The 15,216-nt window shown below is 37.9% G+C and overlaps 1 protein-coding gene across 2 annotated transcripts in view; it reads left to right on the top strand.

Annotated features, from left to right (window-relative positions):
• The window catches only part of LOC141957914 (macrophage mannose receptor 1-like), a 66,122-nt gene that overhangs the window by 27,650 nt on the left and 23,256 nt on the right, over positions 1-15,216 (top strand). For both annotated transcript variants that reach the window (XM_074900189.1, XM_074900190.1), the window contains 9 exons: positions 4,473-4,586; positions 6,006-6,121; positions 7,462-7,610; positions 9,431-9,630; positions 10,057-10,181; positions 11,313-11,400; positions 12,337-12,481; positions 14,016-14,057; positions 14,175-14,338. In XM_074900189.1, coding sequence (XP_074756290.1) covers positions 4,473-4,586; positions 6,006-6,121; positions 7,462-7,610; positions 9,431-9,630; positions 10,057-10,181; positions 11,313-11,400; positions 12,337-12,481; positions 14,016-14,057; positions 14,175-14,338 — 1,143 coding nt within the window. The remainder of the gene's footprint in view (positions 1-4,472; positions 4,587-6,005; positions 6,122-7,461; positions 7,611-9,430; positions 9,631-10,056; positions 10,182-11,312; positions 11,401-12,336; positions 12,482-14,015; positions 14,058-14,174; positions 14,339-15,216) is intronic.

Below are 15,216 nucleotides of genomic sequence, written 5' to 3'. Positions count from 1 at the left end.
TGAACTTTCTCCAACATGAGTCCTCCATGAACTCTCCATGAACTGCTCCAGTGTGGGTCCCTGTCGTGGGCTGCAGTCCTCCCAGCAGCAGCTTGATGCAGCTTGGGCTTCTCTCAGAGTCCCAGCTTTCTTCACGTGCAGCCACCTGCTCCAGTGTGGGGTCTTCCATGGGCTGCAGGTGGGCATCTGCTCCAATGTGGACCTCAATGAGCTGAGGAGGAGGAGGACAGCCTACCCTCTCACCACGGGCTGCAGGGGAGTGTCTGCTCTGGTGCACCTCCCCCTCCTTCTCCTCCTCCTTTCTTTCACTGGTGTTTGCACAGATATGTCCCTCACAACTCCTCCTTCTCTCTTGTTCCTCTTCTTAAATACGTTATTGCAGAGGTGCAACCATCATCACTAAATGGCTTGGCCTTGGCCGGAGGTGGGTGTGACTTGGAGCCGGAGGAGCTTCTAGAAGCCTCCTACAGGAGTCACCACTGTAGCCCCCTCTCCCACTACCAAAACCCCACCACACACAAACCCACCCCACAGGGAGGGACTGAAAGTAGCCCTAACAGTATACTCTGGGGCAGGGCAGGAACAACATGGTCTGGAATAAATACATGCCGCTGTGCAATACCAAGCCCTGAAAGAACCACTCTTGGTCTACGTAATGTTTTTCCCCACTCCATGTGGCCATTCATTGAAGCCTACTAGATAAGGAAAGGGATAGAAAAATATGCATCATTCCTATTTATGTCCTCACCCTCAATTTGTATGGTCAGTAAAGTCCTGAAGTGTATGCCCAGATTGAACTACTGGAACACACGAGCAGTTGGATTACAAGGAGGCAAGAATTGTTGCATGTATATGCAGTGTCATCTGATTGCTTACATGTGTCTAGGCAGATCTGTTGATAGAAGATGACATAAGATTATAAAAGGAGTCTGACGTTTGGTTGGGTATTAAAATAAAATTACTTCAATGGCCAGGGTCCCAAAGCATTAAGATTTGGACTCTCTGGTCATGTCCTATATGCCCCGCTAAAAGTGGCAGCATTCAGTGCAGCCAGATAACCCATGATCGTTGCTCAAAATTGGAGTTTCTGATGGTAGGCTGGGATGCTTAATACTGTGGTCAAGAACCAGCTGAAAATACCAGTTCAGGCTGCTGGGCCTTGACTTTGTGAAGGGAGGAAGCAGAACACTCCCTCCTCTGGTAAACCAAGCCTTCCCTTTCTTCACCTAACACGGTGTCTGTCAGTACAGAAGGATCTTGGGGTTGTCCAGCACTGAATATGTATTAAGTGAGGCTTGTATCTAAACCCCAGAGGCCCTTTTCATTGCAACAGCAATAGATAGATATATTTATGGCTGTAGCTATAACTAAAAGTAGCAGCCTGCTGTTCCATTCTGCTGCTTTAGGAAAGCTGTCATCCTTTCACTTGTATTGGTGCTCAAAAGCAGTACAGAAAGCGTGATGTAAGTTTTGGCTGAAGAAATAAAGGGGATTTTGATTTGTGAAACAGAAATCTGAAAAAAAGCAAAAGTCTTCAATTATACACAACTTGCTACAGAGGTTGAAATCGTTTCAATTGTATATTTAGTAAAAAGCAGAATGAGCTACTTAAGAGTGGGGGGTTTTGTGCAGTTAAGAACAGGTTAGCTGGAAGCCAGCAGGGATATTTAAAATCAATTACTTCCTCTCTCACTTTGAGGAATTGAGATAGAGGATGTTTTGAGGTCTTCGGAATTTATCTGGTTCTCAGAGTGTGAACTGTTACAAAAGTGTTCCGTACCCATTGATTTAAGTGACTGGTCTCTCTTCTGCTCACATATGTAGCAGCAGATAATTAGCCTTCAAGCATAATGAAAAAGAAGGAAGCATCGGGGAGCAACAAGGATCAGCTCTTTCCTAACAGCTGAGGAGCCACAAGCCAGGCGTAATAGCTCAGCTTGCAGGAATGGAGCCTGTCCAGCCAGAGCCTGTCCCACTGTCCCCAGTGAGGGAGCAGGGCACGGGGATAGGCAGCTGGTGGCAGACCAGAGCCCATGTCTGGGACGATGAGGCATGTCCTAGGTCAAGCCAGTAGCTGAGTCAGGATCAGGTCTGGAGAGAGTAACCAGGGTCAGACACAATCCAGTGATTGGTGGGCAAGCCCACAGTGACAAGGGAGCTCCAAGATCAAGCCAGGAATACAGTCCAAAGGTCAGGGTGTGGAGTGACAAGTACCAGCCAGGTACAGACATGGCTGGAGCTGGAGACAAGTACTTGTATTGCAGCATAGACAGGGGCTGAAGGCCCAGATCTGAGTTTAAGTGGAACCCCATGGCCCATGTGCAGGCAGGTGGGTGGAGGCTCCCAGTGGGGATGGTGGGGGCCATTTAGGTCTATTGGTGACATCAGGCTGCTAATGGGAAGTTAGAAGAGAATTATGACAATAAGGCATGAAACAATGCCATCAAGAAGGTCTTCCATTTATAACATGCTTGTTCATTGTGTTACGACTTTTGTCTGGTTTTCATTTAATTTGCTGTTTGTAGATGCAGTTTTATTTGAACTCCTCCTTCATTACATTGTTTTTACTTTTAATTTGACTCTGTACCTTTTGGACAGTGATGCAAATTAATTTTCTTTGATGTAAAGAAGCTAACATTTGTCCAGTTTAACATTTTGAAAGGGTAGCTGTTGACATGTGCTATGCTTTAGGTTTTCTACCATTCTTTTTGATGGGAAGAATCTTTTGCTTTCTATACCAAGTCAGACTGGTAAATATTTCTCTCAAGGCTAAATTTTAAGGGTTTGATGCTTACCATCAGACCAAACTTTCCCTTGGGTTCAAAAGTCAGTAATTTCTATTGTGACAGTTATAGATTAAAAAAACCACAACACATTTTAGCTACAAACAGACTTTTCATATACATGGCTTTTGTATAAAAAGCTAGTTTTATTGTGGGTTCTTCTGAACACTTTCAAAATATTTATCTATTAAATAGCTGACCTTAGTAGGAAAAGAAACTTCAGATTCCATGGAAGTAACACTAGTCCAGAATCTCTTGTCATAAGCCATTAACTGACTAAACAAAGCATAATTATAAGTTGACTTTCCTTGGGTTTTGTTGAGGTTTGTCTACTTAAGTACATATACTGTTAAACTGCTGATTATTTTGGGTTGTTCACTCCTTGGCTGAAGTAATCTGAATCCATCAATTATTTTTATGGAACAAAACCTGCCCCTGTCTGTGACACCACCTTCTTTTTAAAGGAAGTGTTTGTGTTTAGTTAATGAGGAAGTAGGAGAATAGAGAGGTATTTGCAAAAGGCAGCTCATAAGACAGGTACAAAGTCCTTAGAAATTACTGCATGAATTTCCCAGTGAAGACAAAGTTATGGTAAGACGCCTCCGAAGGATCTTCCTGCAACTAGAAAGCCAAAGCTTCATAGTAAGTTTTTCTGTGCTGAAGTCTAAAGGTTGTGAAAGTTGTGCTGATTTCTTCCAAACTGAGAAGGTCAGAGTTTTGGGTGGTTATTTGAAGTGCCTACCAGCCTAGTGAAACTGAGAAAGAAATGGTAGGAGATGATGAGACAGTAACCAATGGACTTGCCTTGCAGTCATCAGAGGACAGGAGACACAAGCACCAGCTGAACACCCTGGGGTTCTTCATTGTTGTAGGAGGTAGCGTTGAGCTTTGGGAGAGTTTTTGCTGTAAGCTGGGTTTGTTGAGGCTCTTGAGGACTTCGTATGTTGTGGCAGAAGGGACTGTGTATTACCATGATGATTATTTTACATTTCTGGTGGAAAAAAAAAAGGGGGGAAAAAAAAAGGAAAAAAAAAAGAAAAAAAAAAAAGAAAAAGCCACCAACTGCTATAATTTTACTTTTACAAAAGTTAAGGCACAGGTGAGAGAGTGCTTTGCACAATGGTTTCTCTTCCTCTCTTAGTACCTTAGTTCATCTGTTGAACCAAAATGTATGTAAAATATAGCAGGAGCATGGTGTGAAGTTTCTAACTTTCAGTATAGCTCCCACTGAATGTCATTGTTTCTTATGAAAATCTGCAGTATGGGGAGCAACTTTGACAAGAAACTTTCTGTGTCTTCAAAGTTTTATATAAGTATTAACAAAGGAATGTAGCCTGTTTTGTTTTGTTTTGTTTTTTCTGTTGCAACTGGATTTCTGTTGGGAAAGATGACATCTCCCTTTCCTCCTGCATGCTTATTAAATCAGTAGTCTTTGTAAAGATGGTGTATTGCTGTCGCTTCCAAGGGTTTTGTTTTTAGAAGTGTAAATAATTAAAGAAGGTATAAGTCAAAGGTGAAACAGCCCCAGTAGAAGTGTGGTTGGAATGAGGTTGAAGTTAAGTACAGAACTTAGATGTAGGTTTTGCTTATTTTAAAGCTAGCAAAAAACCCCTCAATAGTTAAAAGCATAAAGCACCTTTTTTGAAGACTAAATCCCATTTGACTGTGATGTTTTGTTCTTATGTTCAGGATGGATTTTGGGCAGACCATTCTTGTGAAAAGAAAATTGGCTATATCTGTAAAAGGAAACCCATGTCAGAAGCTCCTGCAGAAGAGGAAACCATTGACATGGGCTGCCAGAGAGTAAGTGCAGAAGAAGCTGCCTGATCTGAATAGGCTGCTAGGAATGATTAAGAGGAGAAAATGCTACCCTAGGTGACAGATAAAACAGGAAAAATGGGTCCTGTATTGCATCATCAGAACAGCTGGCATTCTTATTTCTATGGCAGATGGGATAAGTGATACATATGAATAAATCAAGGCTCTGACTGTCATTTGGCTCTAGATGCTCTGTTTCTTTTTCCAGAACTTAAACCAAAACTCAAACCTGTAGTCCCTGCAGCAGGCCATTTTTCTTTGATTGACATTTAAGCCTTCATAAGGGATTTGCCTGTAGCAGCAGTTGCTTTTCAGCTCTGTCTACAGTTTTCTTCAAAATTATTCACAGCAGGAAGGGTGTGCTTGTCTACATACTATTCTCAAAGCTTTGCTGTGGTCTCTGGCAGTGCCCTCTACTTTGAAGAGTTTGTTACAAGTGCCTGAGCAAAATGAATCTGTTGTACTCCTTCTGAACTGCCAGCGGATCTGTTGTTTATTTGGTAATGCTTGCCTTCTGGTAATATAATGCTCAGTAATTCCAAAAAACCTTCTGTAATTTGTTATGTCATAGAGGATCTTACTGGGTTTTTGTCTTCCATGAAGAAATTGCCTTTTCTTCCAAATCTGCTTTACACAGCTGCACAGGAAGTCTTTGATATTTATTCCCAGTATTTGTAAAGGAGTACCCAGGAGTTTTACAAATATTTGACTGATGGAGAAGATAAAGGGATCCTAATGCTTATGGATGCTATATTTGCCTAGAGAACTAAGTGCACACTTGTAGAAAAATGTTTCTTATAAGTGAGAAATTGAAAACCATTAGAAGAAAATTTGTGTGAATTGTGACTCGTCACAACAAACTCTTCCTCTGTAAGCATATTCCTGACTTAACAACATTTGAGTGACAAAACATTAGAAGAGAGTTTCAATGTTAATAATAAACAAACTTGTTTGAGGTGTCATTCCCTTTCTGAAAAGACAAGCTGAAATTTTTTCTCAAGACTGTTCTGATGATTACACAATGCCTATGTGCTAGTTATAATCCTATACTGAGCACTACAGGTGCACAGCAAAGCCTCTCATGCCTTTATAACTGGAATGCACTGATTCCAGTATACGTACCAGTATAAGTACCATTATATGTGAAAAAATGTTTTATACAACAAAATTTTAAAAAGCTTTGATCCTGCCTGTGTCCAGTCTGACTTTTCCAGTTTGGTTGTTCCTTTGTCTAATGATTAGCTAGCTGACAGTGGCATAAATTGGGGATTTTATTTTATTTTAATTTAATTTAATTTAATTTTATTTTATTTTATTTATTTGTTTAGATTTTTTATTTAAAACTTTTTTATTAAAAGAGTTTAGAAAAGCTGTAATGTATGTAATCAATGTTTATTTTGACAGGGTTGGAAAAGACATGGTTTTTATTGTTACTTCATTGGAAATACATTTGTATCATTTTCTCAAGCAAATCAAACCTGTGGAAGGCATCAGGCCTTTTTAGCAACTATTGAAGACAGGTATGTAAAAGTGTACTTGCATGAGTGGATCACATGAGGATTTCAGATCTAGCATCACTGAATATCAAAGACTCTGATCTGGACAACAGTCTTGCTTGAGAGAACAGCTATCTGTAGGTACAGAACTTCTCACAGTTTTTGTACCTATATTCAAATCCAGGAATTTAGTTTACAGATGAGTGTGAAATCAGTATTGATATAGAAGGTTATGTCAAGGAAAAAAAAAAAAAAGTTTTCTGTTTCCCTAATTGTAGTGGCTTGAGGATGGGTTTTACTTGAGTAAGGGGTGCAGAATCCAATTTTGATTATTAAATGAAGATATATGGCTCTGAATTTCTTTCAAATGGCAGTTCAAATGAGCAAGAAGATATAATTTTCACCTATCTGATCTTCTTAGAATTGGACTACCTTAAAAAAAAAATTAATGATAAACCAATTAATGCTAGAAGTGCTTGGTACCTGAAAATCTATCACAATTCAACCAGGGTTCTGGGTGTGCTAAATTTCTGAACAATTGGTGCACATTACTGAATGTGGCGTATTGGGAAAATGAAAGTTAGATTTAAGAAACAAATCTTATTTTGCTTGCAGTTGACTTGATGCTTTACACTTTCTCTTATTTGTTTATAACCTAAATAGATATGTTCTAGTGTGAAAGCTCTAGCTGTCATGAATGATAGCTCTCTAAAAGTAGGTAGCACTGCAGCTGTCATAAAAACCGTTTAACATTAATGTGGTCTTCAGACTATACCTTGTTAAGGGGAGACTTCTTTTAATATTTGTTTTGATTTCTTAAGAGCTGTTAGTTTAAACACCATAACGAACTATGACGGGCTTTACCTCTACATAGGCTTATTTCCCAAACATAACATTTCCAGTATGATTATTTGATCTATTTTGTAGCGTTCCTTAGTTTGATAATTTAGTATCTGACTACTCTAGACTCTACTTTTGAATATTTCTTCAATAATGCTGAGATTCCTTTTGCAGTTTGGGATTTGCCTGAAACAAGAAGCCATTAAAATACAAGGGTACTAGAAACTCTCACAAAATAAAATGATATAACAAATAAGTCACATCAGGTTTCTTCTTTCCCACCAGTTTCATGTCATTCCATGATTTCTTTACTGGACACCTGAAGAGAAGGCAGAATACTCTGGTACTGAAGTTTACAAAATATCTTTTATATAATGTTTTGTTATGTGCTTTGCTCAACTAAATCCATTCAAGCTACGCTTGCAGGAAGGTGCAGTGGTAATTCTGAGAATATAACAAGCCTTTTACAACTTTTAAAAATAAATTTAATAACGTTAATTTAATGGCTGTGATCTTTTGAACAGATATGAACAAGCTTATCTGACTAGCCTGGTTGGGCTGAGAACAGAAAGATTCTTTTGGATTGGACTTTCAGATATAGAAGAAAAGGGAACGTTCAAGTGGGCTAATGGCCAATCTGTCTTATTTACACACTGGAATTCTGAAATGCCTGGTAGGTATGGCTCTATACTATTTAATGAGCTCAGTGCCCAAGATATATTGCTCAGTACCTGAGATTTTTTTACTTCGTTCCTTGACCTCACTTGAGGGCATAAATGAGTCTCTTTAACCAAGTAACAAGCAATAGGACAAGAGGGAATGGCCTCAAGTTGCTCCAGGGAAGGTTTAGACTGGATATTAGGAAGCATTTCTTTACAGAAGGGGTTGTTAGGCGTTGGAATGGGCTGCCCAGGGAGGTGGTGGAGTCCCCATCCCTGGAGGTGTTTAAGAGTCGTGTTGACACAGCGCTGAGGGATATGGTGTAGTTGGGAACTGCCAGCGTTAGGTTAACGGTTGGACTGGATGATCTTCAAGGTCTTTTCCAACCTAGATGATTCGGTGATTCTGTGACTAATTACTCTCAATCTGGCTGCTTTCTCAAGCATGTAGTGCTGTTGCTAACTTCCTGCTTAGTGCTGGAATGAGTTTTTAACATGAGCTTGGGAAGAAACTTTAAACTGAGATCACGTTTTTGATTTGTGTCTGTTCTGGAAAAGTCTGTGTCTGTACTACTCTGAAAGAACAACCTCTGCATGCCCTGCTTGCAACTTCTGCCTGTGCAGCCATATCTCATAGTACACTTGTTCACTGCATGTTTTGAGGTGTGTGAGATCACAGCATGCATGAAGCATCTCTGCCAGAGAAAATGGGATTGTAGGGAAGGACAAGAGGGTCAAGGGACTATTTGTATTTAATCTTTTTTTCGTTAATATCTTTGCTAAATTAATTGTGATTTCCTTATTTAATAAGTTTTGTTGATTAAAACATTTTTTTCTGTTCTAATGAAAATATGGGAGTGGGAGGTCATTTAATCACTGACATGATCACATCAGAAAGGGGGTGATCATCAGCCTTCAAGGTACTGGCATTTACCTTTCAGGAGATCTTCTGATTCTCTGTTATTTCAGTGCCTAAATGCTGATTTGAATGTGTCAAGTGAAGTGGTAAGGCTACGCAGATTGTGAAGCCAATATTAGGCCTATATATAGCAAGTTTATTTTTGAAAATCATAGTCAAATTGGACAAATTTGAGAAATTAGCTCTGACAATATCTTCAGTTTTAAGGGAGAATTTGTTGTATCACAGCTTATGATGTTGCTGGAGTCAGTCACTGGAGGTGGTTGGATGTGAGGCACAGTTCAGTATCTCAGATGTGGATGAACCACAAATTTTTTGCTTTTTTTTATGAATTAGAGTCATAGAATCACAGGATGGTTTGGGTTGAAAGGGACATTTAAACATCATCTAGTATCTGCCCCCTGCCATGGGCAGGGACATCTTGCACTAGATCATGTGGCTCAAAGCTCTGTCCAACCTGGCCTTGAATACTTCCAATGATGAAGCATCCACAATTTCTCTGGGCAACCTGTTCCACTGTCTCACAACCCTCATAGCAAAAAAATTTCTTCCTTATGTCCAATCTAAACCTACTGTCTTTCATTTTAAAACCATTCCCCCTTGTCCTGTCACTACAGGCCCTGGTAAAAAGTCTTTCTCCATCTTCCTTATAAGCCCCTGTTATAGATTGAAAGGCCATGATAAGGTCTCCCCTTGTCTTTTCCAGGTTTGGCAACCCCACTTCCTCAGCTTTTCTTCATAGGAGAGGTGTTCCAGCCCTCTGATAATTTTCGTGGACCTTCTCTGGACCCACTCTAACATTAGAAACATTTTTGACTCTGTACAGACTTAATTTCTATCAGGATAGAATATGAAGTTTTCTAAATTCATATGACATGCTAAATGTTGCTTTTGTGCATTCCTGTTTACAATCAGGAAGAAAGCCAGGCTGCGTTGCGATGAGGACTGGAATTGCAGGTGGATTATGGGATGTAATAAAATGTGAAGAAAAGGCAAAGTTCCTGTGCAAAGTGTGGGCAGAGGGAGTAACACTTCCACCTGTTCCTACAACAACTCCTGTTCCCCGGTGTCCAGAAGGCTGGGATTCAAACAGTCGTATTAGCTTCTGTTTCAAAGTAAGTATGTTACTTGTTTCTGTATTAAGGTAGTTTCTATTTGCTGCACATAAGCTTATTCACAGATTATACGTAGAGGTCTTGTTCCCTTCTGTTGAAATGGTCATGGTTTTATTCATTCCATTAAAGTCTGACCTTCAGCTCTGATGTAATCTTAATTTCTAATTAAGATTAAAAGTGCCTTCCTCCTAGTTGTTGTCTTGCAGCAGATACTCCCGCCAGCAATGCAGTTAACTAACTTGGCTTAAAGACAGTCATACTAAGTCTGTGTTTCACGAGGCGAACACACATAAACCCTATATTTGAAGTTTCTGTAAACCCCATAGAACGAGTTAATTGTAAATGAATTGCTTTTGTGCAGCTGATGTTTCTTGATCTTGTGATCTATATCATCTGCTTTGTCTGATTGCAAAATGCTCTCTTTAGCCTTTTTCAAGAGGAGAGCAGAAGAAGACATGGATTGAATCTCAAGAGTTTTGTCGAGCTATAGGAGGAGATCTGGCCTCCATTAATGGTAAAGAAGAACAGTATGTGATATGGCGTTCTATTGCGTGAGTATCTGTAGCGTGGTCACCTGTTCACTTTAATTAGCCTTTTGATCTTTCTAAAGTATTTAATTTTAGGTTTTTACTTCATTGTATGCCAGTCTGGATTCATTATCTCTATCTGTGTCAAACACAGTAAAAAAGCAGAGCTGATGAAATAGCAGGACTTGTATGACTACTGGCCATCATGCCAGAAGCTGATGCTAAAATGAGATTGGCAAAATATCTAGTTGAGGCAATATTTATTGTGTGATGTAAAAATATTTACTGTGGATTTGAGGATATTATAAAATTACCACATATGCCAGTTGTTTTCACATAAGCAAGTGTACAAATAGGATAACAGTTGTGATATAAGTCTGGTCAATATGTTGATTGTCTGCCATTATTATGAACTAATCAGGAAGTAGAAGCAACTTCAGATTAATTTTTTCCTACACAGAGAATGTAAATAAGATTAAGTCCCTGAACTGTAAAATATGTGAGATTTCTAAATGAGATCAAATAAAAAGGTAAGACTTGCAATATGACCTGTATAGATGGGGCTTAATGAACTTGTACATCTCTGTCTAACTAGGAAGCAAGACTGAAACATGACAGACTTGCAAACTGCTATAACCATACTAGAATCCTGGCTTCGTACTTAGAGTAAGGAAGAAGTCTCAGATGCCAAATTACCACAAATTGACTCAATAAATTCAGATAAATCGATAAATTTTGTCTGCTTGTAGACAAGAATTAATTTAAGGTGCTATATTTAAATATAAAATGATTCAACTGCAGCAAGTAACTTTGTATTTGGAAACTGTAAGTGCCTTTAGAGAGAAAATGGAGAGTTGATAGATAGAGCAACAGTAGCTACTGAACCATTATACAAAAGTATTAAGCCATCTTATTTTCAGGAGTTGGACTGGATCTGGACATTTGCTTGGTCAGTATTTCAATCTGAGTTAATGTATAGTGATAACAGCTAGGAGTGGTTGCGTTTTAATTAATTTCCACCCTGGTTGTTATTGGTTTTAGAGCAGCTGTTGTGAATGATAGATTATTAAAAATATTGTAATACTCTTATTAGTTTTGGTTTTATGTTTAAACTTCTTATAAATGGGATATATATATTTTGGGTTTTTTCTTTAGGAACAATGGATATTACCACCAGCATTTCTGGATGGGCTTGTATTACTTGAATCCTGATGATGGCTTTGTTTGGAGTGATGGATCTCCAGTGAGTGATTTAATTTTCCACAGCTGTTATTTTGCATTCCCTGAGCTCCTCAAATGTGTGTGGTGTATGTGTTTCTATGTAATTTTATGCTTAATCATAACCCTCTTCTGTATTGTGCTTTCTGTAGGAGAGCTTATAGATAGCAATTTCATGGCTTGATTTTTTTTTTTGCTAAAACATACTGATTTTTGATAGGAACATGTGCATTGAATCCACAAGAAAATGAAATTCTTGTAGACTAAAAGGATGTTCTTATAAATGCAAAGATTTTTTGAGTAAAATAGACCATTTTTAGTATTTTTTTCTTAATTAGATCTTTATATGAAATGGCCTACATTCCATGGAGCTGAACATTGCTTACATTCCATGACAGTTGTTTTATGTCAGTATGACTTGACAGTACTTTAGACTAAGATATAAAGCTGTAGAAACAAAAGTGGTTTTGGAGATGTGGGTGTATTTCATACAAGGTTGGTCAAAATATATTGATGGAAGTTTACCATACAGAAAACCGAAATTGAAATTTTAGCAGTATAGCAGTAATATTTTTGTGTGAAAAATGCCAACATTTTTGTGTGTGTCAATAATACCCCACTATTCTACTCATATAGGATATTTGCTTGATTGAATATTAGCATGTAGAATGCCCCATTGTTATTAGATTAATTTTACAGAATTTACGTCCTATAAAAAATGTCAATATTTTTCCAAGTATGATCAGAAGTAACTGTTATCTAAGCTGCAGTTCAGTTACAATCTGAAAAAAAGTTCGAAATGTCAGCATTTGCATAGGGAGATTCTAGTTTCCTCTTAATCTAAGTTTTTAAACTGGCAGTAGGAACAAGTTGTAGGTCTGTGGTTTGATGCTGTCTCCTCCCTTTCTCCATTATTTTCTTTCTATGTAACAGAATCTTCACAAAACCTTTTCTGTCATAGGTGCGGTATGAAAACTGGGGCTTTGGAGAACCCAATAATTATCAAGGCATTGAGCTTTGTGCAGAGATCAGTGGCGATTCCAGCATGCTTTGGAATGACAGGCACTGTGATTATCTATATGGATGGATTTGCCAGATAAGAAAAGGTATTGTTTACTCCTCTGTATTAGTATAATAAGAAAAGATTCTCAGTTGATTTTTTCCCTAACTTTAAGAAATAAAAAATTTCAAAACATGTTTATCAGAATAATTCCCTGTGGAACGTGAAATATCAAAGTAGTATAAGGCTTTCCATGTCTTTGATGTATTTAAAGATGCAGAGCCTTTGGTGCCCTGCTGGGACTTCTCACTGATCTTTCTCTATAATTTCAGAAGGGGAAATGTGATACGTGAAAAATAGGAAATGTTACTTTGAATATTCACATTCACTTTTGACTTTTCATTAAAGTTCATACCTTGTCCAACAAATCCTATTTTGGAATTTTTTTTCTGAGTTGATTTTTTAGTTATTAGAAAACAGTCTTCGAATCAGTTCACATACTTGAAATTTTTATGTGTGAAAACCCCCTCCTTTACTTGGCTCATGTACTGTTTTGTCAGATAAATGAATCTGTAGTTGCAAGATAGAGCCTGGTTTTAGGATAGTTTATTTGGCTTTGACTGGATTTTATATTCACATGTTGAGTTCTTGCTAAATTCTCTTGAGATCTGAGTTTGGATGCTTTTTATTTTTTGAAGACATCAAGACAAATATTATAATTTAGGGAAATCTTGAGTTCCACAAGCAGTGCGTCTACCTAAGTTTGAGTAGTTTAGAAAGTGCTCATTTAAACATTTTACCACATTCTTACCAAATAAAGATGCTGCATTAGTTTTTTTTACAATAAAGTACGAGCCCTACCTTATATTGGTAAAATAATTTCTTTGGCAGAGAATTTCTTATTAAATGCCAGTATTGCTGAGATTATATTTTAGCACAAAATCAATTGGTAAACCTGTAAAGACAGAGATCTCCTGTATTAGAAATTGTTTTTCTAGATCCTAATGATGCCATCCAGGATGCCATCTCCATGATGACATAGGAAAAACAAACAGTAGAACTCTTTAGCTGAAGCCTTCTTTTCAGAAAGGACCAGTTAATTTCTTGGGATTGTTTCCAGTTGAGCTTTTATCTAGGGAAATTTTTAAGATCCAGACAGAAGTTCTTCTCAGCCAGAGAAAGATACTCACTCTGTAGTAGTTAGGGCGCCATGGAAGAAGATAACCCAGCCTGCATTCCCGCTGCCTCTGATTTAAGCCAAAATTGATGTATAAGTGACCTAAGGAAGGGAGGGAGAGGCAGATACAGGACTGTCTTAATAGAGTTAATGCTTTGGGAGATAAGCTTTTCTGCATCCAGTGAATACCAAAAATAATTACTTAATTCAGGTAAATTCAATGGTATTTCATAATACCTAGCGCATAAGGAATAGCCCCAGGAAACAAAAATATGTATTTAAATTTGAATAGAGTACTAAAAATAAGAGATATAGGCTATTTAGTTCCTTCTAGTTTTTGGGATTAAATCCACAGATAACTGTAAAATTCTAAGTTAATAGAAAAACGTGCCTATCAATCATAGTAAATATTTTCTCTTACAGCAGGAAGTGTACAATCATGATAATTATCTTTCTCTGACAGGTGCAAGTGTAAAGCCTGAACCAACTGAATCTCCCGCACCCAGTAAGTGTTACTGCGGTTACCATTTGTGTGTGCACGTTTAAAAGCATTTTTAAAATTTTACTAATGAGAATGTCTTGTATCTCAGAAACAATAGTTAGCTTACCATTTATCTTACAGAATACAAGACTACTGAGGATGGATGGATTACACATGAAGACAAACAATATTATTTCAGCACAGAGAGTGTTCCTATGGAAAAAGGCCGGGAATTCTGCAAAAGGAACTTTGGAGACCTTGCTGTCATTGAGAGTGAAAGTGAAAGGAAGTTCCTCTGGCGATATGTAAGAAAAATCATTAATGCTATGGAATAAATAATCCAAAATAAGTGAACATGGGCACAAATCCTTTTCACACTGGTGTTCTACTTACAAGTTTTATGATAGTGAGAAAACAGTAGCATTAAGCCAGATTAATACAAAGAACAAACTGAAGGGTTTTTTTAGACTGTTTCATAGCTGAGATGAGAACAATTTTGGTTTGGTATTTTGTATAGAAATAAGCACATTAAGCATGAAACAGATCATTATCTGCTTTTTCTCTTTCATGTGGCAGTTACACCACATTATGTGCAACTGGTAATGTGCTAAGGTAAATCTTCATGCTTTGAAATTGATCTGTGGCTTCATTTTGGCAAGAAGTATTGTGAGCTAAGATTCTGTATGGTGGGTGAGTTAATTGAAAGTAAAGTTTAGCAGCAGATAAACTCAAGATATCTTAAGTAGTGGATCAAAGCAGATAGTGACTTATATGCAACAATCAGAACATTGGGTTTTGATCTTAGCAGTGTGTATCTGGGATGTAGTCTGCCTAGCAGCCTCATTTTGGTCCTCAAGTTTGTTCCTTATCCTTCTTCTTGTGGGGAGAATATAATTATGCAAGAAGAACAATTTGAGGCATGGATTATGCCACGAGAAAGAGACTTTAAATGATATTTCCTAGGTGGCTGGGGTTGGTCGCCTGTTTATACTGTCTTGAGGTCAACTTCTTTTAATCAGGAATGGACTTAAAAGTCAGATTTGTACTACACATAAATTTTCCTGAGCTGGTTGAAGAGTGGTGGTGAGATCAAAAAAGGGCCTATATCAATTTATAGGAATCAATTGTAGGAAGGCTTGTCCCTCGTGAGAAATTTGTCAGATGATGTCTACTGCAGAGATTG

This window comes from Athene noctua, chromosome 2, assembly GCF_965140245.1.
Source record: "Athene noctua chromosome 2, bAthNoc1.hap1.1, whole genome shotgun sequence".
Classification (NCBI taxonomy): domain Eukaryota; kingdom Metazoa; phylum Chordata; class Aves; order Strigiformes; family Strigidae; genus Athene; species Athene noctua.
This window is presented reverse-complemented; position numbering and strand designations above follow the sequence as displayed.